The sequence below is a fragment of the Myotis brandtii genome, unplaced genomic scaffold, assembly GCF_000412655.1.
Source record: "Myotis brandtii unplaced genomic scaffold, ASM41265v1 scaffold199, whole genome shotgun sequence".
In the NCBI taxonomy this organism is placed as follows: domain Eukaryota; kingdom Metazoa; phylum Chordata; class Mammalia; order Chiroptera; family Vespertilionidae; genus Myotis; species Myotis brandtii.
The window spans coordinates 3,769,056-3,778,294 of NW_005357414.1; the positions used below are offsets into that span (position 1 = coordinate 3,769,056).

At 43.5% G+C, this 9,239-nt stretch overlaps 1 protein-coding gene across 1 annotated transcript in view; it reads right to left on the reverse strand.

The window, feature by feature from the left end:
• LOC102243258 (V-set and immunoglobulin domain-containing protein 1-like) overlaps nucleotides 1–9,239 on the reverse strand; it is a 52,740-nt gene that overhangs the window by 8,439 nt on the left and 35,062 nt on the right. The window contains exon 3 of the mRNA XM_014538848.1: nucleotides 6,663–6,861. Coding sequence (XP_014394334.1) covers nucleotides 6,663–6,861 — 199 coding nt within the window. The remainder of the gene's footprint in view (nucleotides 1–6,662; nucleotides 6,862–9,239) is intronic.

A 9,239-nucleotide genomic window follows, 5' to 3' on the forward strand; every position in this document is an offset into this window, starting at 1 on the left:
AAAAAAGAGAAAAAAAAAGATATACTTGTAGCCCTTTGAAACACTTCACCATCCCTATCTTTAAACAGTTGTCTTTTTAACTAAGAGAAGTATTTTTTTCTCTTTACCTCTCCATTCTCTCTTCCTTTCCACTGATTTTCTCAGATGGGGACAATTCATTGGCTATGCCTACCCTAAACAAGACTATTTAACCAGAAGTCCATTGCAACTATCATTAGATTTAGATACTGAATTTTTTTTAAACATGGAGATTTTATAGCCTTTACAACAGAATACAGCAATTTGAAAAGAAAATTAAATGGGGTATTTTATCACAGTAAGGTACCAGGACTTGCATTAAATGATGGACAAAAACCTCAATGACTTTTATTCATTTCTTGAGTCCAGAATCAAATCTAGATAGGCATTGTATTTATATTTTGCTGGACACATGTTCTCCTTTTATTTTTTATTAATAAAACACTTAGTGAATCATTTTGAACCATGTCCCAAACCTATATATTTTCTAAAACTACTGCATCACTATTGAATTGGCACTTCATCAGTTAAAGCCCACAATTTACTGCCAAAGCCATTGACCTACCATTTAACTTTATTGCTTTCAACAGAATTGGGGTGGGAGGAAGAGGCTCACCTCAGAAAACAAAAGAAAATGCTCAGCGATGTCTCAAACCTTCTCTAAATATATCATTTTCTTTTATATGCCAAATTGCATAAGGAAGATGATTCTCATTCCAAATGCATACAAAATAATTATTCAAACTTCCGCTGGATATTTTTCAGCGATTCATTTTTCAAGGCTATCATACCTAATGGAGGTCTCCTAAATGAATGGTGTCCAAACCACCTGGGCTTTTGCTCATTGCTGTTTTCTTCACCTAAACTGTGTCCTGCTACCTCAGCCCCTTTTCTACCTTACACACTCTTACACATCCTTCAATATTCAGTGCAAAAGTCACCTTCTCCAGGAAACCTTCTTCATTTCCCCAGACAGCTTTTAGTCCTTTCCCCTCTATCTCCCAGATCTCCTCTCCTACCTTCACTGTTTTTAAGTTATATATCTGCCTCCCTCACTAGATTCTGAGCTTTTGGAGGGCTCAGACCCTATCTTTTACATCTTTCCATCACCATTGCCTAGCACAGTAACTGGACATGTGCTCAGGGTTTATTGAATGCATTTATGCATGAACAAGTAAATGCATGGGATCAATCAATGTCCATCACTGGGTAATAAAATGACTCTAAAAGATGCATTGCTAGGAAGATTGATCTTTAAGGAAATATTGGCACTTCTTTCCACCATTGGACTGCCCCCACCATGCCCCGCCCCTCAGTCAGGATAAGCAGAACAGGCACTCATATACAATGGAATTTGGAAACTGTAAAGAGCTGCTTCAATTTTTAGAAAAAATTATCAATTTCAAAATTTTCAAAAGCATTAACTCGTAGAATGCTTTTGTTTTGAGCCCAATTAATAAAAATAGAATTTTCGAGAGTTCCCAAATAAACAAAGAAATCCACAGACCCTTTGCCTCTTAAGTTTTCTGGATCCCAGATGCTTAAGGAAAAGTCATGACACAGTCATTGCAGGAACAACTAACCCAAATACTCATGGGAAAGAACAACTCAGAGAGAAAATGACCCTCAGCTTCTTATGGAAGTTGATTAGGGATTCTCTGAACTTTAAATTGAAGAATATTAACCTTTCTGCATAACTATCTCAGGACTATTTCCAAGATCAGTGATAAAAAAGTTTGGCTTCTTCGTCTGTTCCTGGTCAGAAGGACAACCCAGAGCCAGAGAGCAACAGAAACCCATTAGAGGACTAATCCATCAAATTCAGTGAACATGGACAGTATATAATTTAATCCTAATAGTAAACTTGTAAAGACAGGGTAGGAGTCATAACTCCATATCAAAATGGCCAGAGCAAGGTGGACTGACCTGCTTGATGCCACAGAGTAGCCAAGTAAGAGCTAGAACCTAGGTCTTCTGACTCAGAGCCTGAGGTGCTATCATCTATATCAGACCATTTAGTTTCCATGTAAATGACTAATCTTCCAAACTAGAGCATCAACTTTACCAGGAAAGGGATTGTGTACGCTTATCTTGTCTTTTCTTGTACCCCAATGCCTAGAACAGGGCTCAGCAAAATAAAAACAGGATTGAGCTACACCACTCTTATTAAAAATCAGTGCTTGATTACCAGGGGTGTAGATGCAGTAGCAAACCTCACAGTAAGTACATGGTGCATTTCTAGCATCACTTGAATGGCAAGCTCAGACAACTCTGGACATTTCCCCTAGGTGTTCACCTTGTTACTGATTGCTGCTTTTTCAAGCTACTCAATTATCAAGTCACTGGTTTGATCTAGCTCTTCCTTTCCTGTAATGGATATACTCAGCTTGAAAAAAACAATAACTAGATCAGCTCTATTTGGGGTTACTTAGAAGTGGGAAAGCCCTTAGTTAAAATTATTAGTTGGTCAGGGTTTACAGCCCTTTCATCCCTCCCTTCAGTACATCTGAAGGTCTGCACACAAGACCTGCTAGGCTGAAAGACAGGAGCAAAACTCCCATTGTCTTCTCAAACAGAGGTTGAAAGGAGCCCTAGAAATCTCTAAAGTTATGAATTTCCCAAAAGCAATAACCATGCCTCCAATGCTGTAAACCTTATTGTTCCTAGCACAAAGCAAGCACTCAATAAATACTGCATAAATGAATCACTCCAAATTCATTTGAAGAATGGATATGACTTGTCCAGTGTCACATAATGCATATTTGTATATATAAATAAAGTCATTCTCAACTCTGGCTTAACATGTGGCTCTTTTTCTAAATGGTGTTAACATTTAAATTTTTTGTTAAAGTATAGTTAGCATACAATAGTATATTAGTTTCAGGTATATAAAAATGATTTGATATGTATATACCTTATGATGTGATCACTACACTTAGTGTTGTAACCAACTGTCACCATGCCAAGTTATTACAATACTAGAGGCCTGGTGCATGAAATTCGTACATGGGGGGGAGGAGGGGCCCTCAGCCTGGCCTGCGCCCTAGGGGGATTTCCGCACAGATCAGGCCTAAACCAGCAGTCAGACATCCCTCTCACAATCCGGGATGCTGCATGCACCAGTGACCAATCTTTTCATACAGGTGAAAGGCATCTTGCTGTTGTATGGGCAGCTACATTTTTTTGCCTTGATTATAAAAAGTAGTATATAACATGATCCTTCTGAGGCAGTAGTACCATTTTCCCCATCTTATGGGTAGAAAAACTGAAGCAGAGAGAAGTTAAGTAATTGGCTTTGTCACACAGTTATAAGTGTCAGAATCAGGGCTGACCACAAAATGTGCAAGCCAGAGTCCATGCATGTCATCGCTGCATCATCCTGTTTTCTCAATGGTAGAGTAGCCTTGCCAGGTTTTAATTTTTAAAGCTAAGAGACTGTTCCCAATATATAGGGTAGGGTCCCTAGGCCTGGCTGGTGGTCAGGGCCGATCTGTGGGGCAACAGGCAGGTGGGGCGATCGGGGAGCCCCTGCTGGCACCCGCCTTGGCTGGCAGCCTGGCGCCGCCCACTTTCCGTCCCTGTCCCCCAATCGCTGCCACAGGTCACCTCCTGACCAGGGGCAGCTCCTGCATTGAGTGTCTGCCCCCTGGTGGACAGTGTGGGTCACAGCAACCTGTAGTTCTGCCCGTCATTCCACTCTTCGGTTGATTTGCATTTTATAGTTTTATTATATAGGATTATTGACTATATTCCCTGTGCTGTACACTACATATCCATAGTTTCTTCATTTTATAACTGGAATTTTGTACCTCTTATTCCCCATTCACCTTTTTCACACACACACACCCTCCTCTCTGGCAAACAAGAGTTTCTCTGTACCTATGGGTCTATTCTCGTTTTGGTCCATCAATAGATGAATTAAAGAAAATGTGGTATTTATATACACAGTGGAATATTACTCAGCAATAAAAAAGAATGAAATCTTGCCATTTGCAACAACATGGATGGACCAAGAGCAGTGGTTCTCAACCTGTGGGTCGCGACCCCTTTGGCGGTCGAACAACCCTTTCACAGGGGTTGCCCAAGACCATCCTGCATATCAGATATTTATATTACGATTCATAACAGTAGCAACATTACAGTTATGAAGTAGCAACAAAAATAATTTTATGGTTGGGTCACAACATGAGGAACTGTATTTAAAGGGCCAGAAGGTTGAGAACCACTGACTTATGCTAAGTGGAATAAGTCAGACAGAGAGAGTCAAATACCATATGATTTCACTTATATGTGGAATCTAGAAAAACAATCCAAATAGTGTTAACATATTTTAAAAGGGAACCTCCTGCCTTTATTTAAAACTAGTGGCCTGGTGCATGAAATTTGTGCATGGGGGCGGGGCATCCCTCAGCCTGGCCTGCATCCTCTCCAATCTGGCCCCTCGGGGGATGTCAGACTGCTGGTTTAGGCCCGATCCCGCACCGGCAGTTGGACATCCCTCTCGCAATTTGGGACTGCTGGCTCCTAACTGCTCGCCTGCCTGCCTGCCTGATTGCCCCTAACCACTCTGCCTGCCAGCCTGATCGCCCCCAACTGCCAGCCTGATTGCCCCCAACTGCCCCTCCCTTGCCGGCCTGTGGGCGCTGGAGAAATGCTGGAGAACAGAAATTAGGAATTGGGAGCCATTTATTTTCATTACAGTTCAGCCTTTAGTGACTGACTTCTGGGGAGGCCCTCCTTCTCTCTGGACCTCAGTTGCCCCAACTGTAAAATGGGGACTTGGATAACTGGATTCCTAGGCCCCTTTCACAATGACAACTGGGATCCCATGAAAGCTCTAAGCAGCTGGGTGTGGCCCCGCCCCCTGGGCACCCAGAAAGGCCCAGGTTGGGGTCACACAGGGAAGGGCTTTAACCCCACCCAGACCTTGGTGGGGTTAAAGCCCTGAAAAACTCAGTCTCCCTTCAATGGCGTGTACCCCGTGATTGCACTGCAGCTGGCACTTCCGTACCACGGGCCCTTCCACCCAGGCAGGGCACACACTCTACACCCTGCGCCCATGCTGCTGCCATCCCAGAGGTGCTCATGTCTGGGGAGTCTAGGGGTTCCCGAGGCACCTACGGGTGGAGGGTGGGGGGACGGGAGGAAGGAGGATTTGCAACAATACCTCTGGGAGGAGGCAGCTGGGGCAGCAGCAGTGGCGGTGGCAGCTGGAGGCGAAGGCTAAGGCATAGGAGGTGCCCAGGCACTCCCCCTCCCATTGTCCCCAGCCCCATACAGGCCTGGCCCCATGCCCCGCAGCATGTCCCGTGCCCCGGACCGTGCAACCAGCCCTTACCTTGCAGCACCCAGCTGTCCTCCTGCTTGCTAAAGCTACTTATCCCAGGAAAGCCTGTGCAGTGCCAGGGAGCGAACCCACAGACAAAAAGTGAAACTTTGGCAGGGCTGGAGCAACTGCTGGTTGGTGCCTTTCCCCCTCCTTCCTTCCCACCATCCCCACCCTCTCCCCTCAGTCTCCCATGCGGTGCCCTGAGAGCTGGAAGCTGACGTCAGGGGCCTGAATTCCTGACTTTGCCTGCACGCATTTGTCCATGTAAGGTATGGGAAGACGGGTGCCCAGGAGCTGCACAGTGCTGCCTGCTGGGGGAGGGGGCACCTGCAACAGGCAGGGGCTGTGCCAAAAGGTGGACACACAGTGGACATTTTATTCCCTGGAAATGAGAGGAGGGGAACTAGGGATGCAGGGTGTGTCCACTGGCTCCAGCCCCAGCAGCCCAGCGCCGCAGCCTCCGCGGGGCTGGGGCTGGGGTCTGGACCCCCCTGCGGGCTTGTGTGTCCGCCAGCTCCGTGGCTCTGGCTGGTGCCACCATCTTTGTGGCTATGGGTGCCGCCATCTTTGTCACAAAGTGACAGTTAATTTGCATAATACTATTTTATTAGATAGGATAACTAGAGGCCTGGTGCATGAAATTGGTGCACAGGTAGGGTCCTTAGGCCTGGGTTAGCGATCAGGGCCAATCTGTGGGGCAGCTGGTGGGATGATCGGGGGGCCCCCACTGACACCTCCCTTGGCAGCCTGGGGCCTGTGGGCTGGGAGCATCTCCTGCATTGAGCATCTGCCTCCTGGTGGTCAGTGTGCATCATAGCGACCAGTTGTTCTGCCAGTCATTCCGCCATTCGGTCGGTTTGCATATTAGGCTTTTATTATATAGGATGGTTTAATGGTGGAAATTGTGGCTGGCTTAGGAGAGATAATAAATTGGCAGCTGTCTCCCCCAGGTAGGACTGGCTGTAATTGGAGGTCCCCAATTAAAGAGCTGCTAATGATCATTTAGTGGGACTATGCATTGTCCCATCTGTCCTCATTTTATCCTTCAGAAATAGGAATCCTTGGAGGTTGGGTCATCTACTGCTGTCTGTCATTTTGGCAGCCCTTTTGGTTTGGCAATTGTTTCAACATGTTTTATGAGTGATTTCTCACTGTTTCTATACAGGTTGGGTTAGGGGATGTGTCTCTAGTTCCCTGATAATCAAAGGAGCAGGGAGGACATTTCTCCTTGGGACTTAATTGGCACTATAATCCATGCCCCGGCTTATTGAAGTCCTAAGTTTCTCCAAGAAAACCCATAAAAATTTGTCCATACCTAACACATTGACTGTGAGAATGCCTTGATTGCTGCCACTAAAATCTGGGGGGTTGTTAACATCGCAGGTGTAGATGCCACTATCTTCTGGTTGCATATGCAAAATAGTGATGGATGCATTATCTGGCTCCTTGGACGCAACAATTCGATCTTTAAATTGCCCGATGGATGCAGCTTGTCCACCTTCATAATAGTAAACCTAGGACCAAAAAATGAGAAAAATGAGAACTGAAGAATGTCCAGGGCTAGGATAAACTACCTGGGAGCTCCTTCTATCCAAGGTTATCTTCTTTGATATACAGCAGCATTTTACCCCCATCAGGGAACAGGTCCCTATGGAAAAAGTTTTTCAACTCAGTGGAATATGTCAGCTTCCTCACAGCTTTGCACAAGCCATTACTTCATTTGTGCTCAAAGCAGCTTTGTGATATCATCATAGCAGCAAGGTATGATGGTCTTACATACAGTAGTCAGCTGGAGCTAATGGGATTCAACTCTTAAGCTTAAGTTAAGAGATCAAGATACTCACCTGATGAGTCTACTTGGATGAAACTCATTTTATAGGACACAAATGCATCAGGGGAAATCCAAAACCAGCATACACACCCCTTGCATATACACACACACCCCTCACATATACACACACACTTTATAAGGTTTTTAAAAATTGAGTTTATATTACTCAGTGGGGCTATCTGGAATATCTGGTTTCCCTGAAAGTTAGAATATTCATGCTCCTTTCAAACACACACACTCCTTTGGATAAGCAAACTTGGATTCACCATGTTAGAATAACATTTCAGAGGAGAAAGGCTTCTGAGAAATCATCTGGTCCCATTTCCTCATAATGATGGTATGGGGGTGGAACAATATAACCCAGAAAAGGGTCTAGAAATTGCTTAGTCAATGGAGCTACTACCTTTCTCCCCATGTGTCAGGAAGCAGAACTGGAATTATCATTTCAATAAGGACATTCAAATCCAGAGAAATTAAATAACTCATCTAAAGCCACAGGATTTTTATTATTATAATTTAGAATACTTAAGAAAGATCTGGATTCTAGTCTCATCTTTATTTAAGAACATGGATATTTAGATCATAATGGCAAGTGTGGAGCAGCATGGTGAGGTGGAAAGAGGCCTGGATTTTAGCTACAGCTCTGCCTCTGACTAACTGTGACAATATCAGGGGAGGTGGCCTCTGGTCATGTCTCCATGGAAACCTCCTTTGTGATAAGTAACAAAATTATTTAATCTTTCCAACATTTAGTTTCCACATCTGAATGAGGAACCAGAGCAATATTCTCCTAAGTGTGATATGTATTCCCCAAGTATAGGCACATAAGTTGATTTTAGGTATTATATAAATGAAAATTTATTAGAAAGAGACATATATAGCACATTAAATCTGTGAGTTCATGAATATTATTGCTTAGGGATGAATCTAAGACAGATATTTTTAATATTTTAAGAAACCAAGTTAGTATAGAAAACATTAAATAATACTGCTTGTGCACCCAAATATGACAAAAATCATAAAGACAAGACATGACTGACTGAAACTTTGGAATCACTGATCCCTGGGCTTTCATAATACACACAGTCTATGTACATACTTTGTTAGTTTCATACAAATGTGTGTAATTGAAATATATATTATTCAATAAATGGTTACTGCCTTAGTCCAGTGGAACTAATTAATATTTTCATAAAATCTACTTGAAGAGCTTTATGGTTTATTTAATTCACTCTCCTCGCTTTATAGTAGAAACTGAAGCACAGAGAAATTTATAGTTTGGACAGTTCTAGAACCCAGTTTTTCTAATTTCTTGTGCAATGCTCCTACCTTAATAGGCTAATGAGAGCGGGAAGGTGATCAGTGAGCTGAAAGATGTTGTCTAGATAAATTCAAAAGCACTGTCCTTCAAGCAGAAAGCCAATATATTTTTAAACTAAGGCAGAAAGGTAGCTTTTGAGGAAAAATTCAAAGGAAAAAGCATATTTAAAAAGATAACAACTTGTCTCACTCCTCTGGTTCTCTAATATCACCTAGCTTTCTTTTCCTGCCCTAAATGAGTCACTTATAATTCAATTCATCCATTCATACCTACTGAAATTACTAACTTTTGCCCCCGAGGAGTTCTGTTTTACTGACAAACCAGAAAGCCAGTGTTAAGGTATTCAAGTGGGCCAAGAGGAAGTTCAACTCCTCAAATGTCTATTCCCTTCATTTGTGTTGACACCCAAGATATCTAGCTTTTCATTTCACTAGCCAGTATTGGGCTTATTTACTTTCCAATTAACAATTTGAGATCCTGTGGATTCTTACCTGGGACACAGCCTGCAGTCCATCAAGGAAGCCCATTACAGCCGAAACCGGTTTGGCTCAGTGGATAGAGCGTCGGCCTGCGGACTCAAGGGTCCCAGGTTCGATTCCGGTCAGGGGCATGTGCCTTGGTTGCGGGCGCGTCCCCAGTGGGGGATGTGCAGGAGGCGGCTGATCGATGTTTCTCTCTCATCGATGTTTCTGGCTCTCTGTCTCTCTCCCTTCCTCTCTGTAAAAAATCAATAAAATATA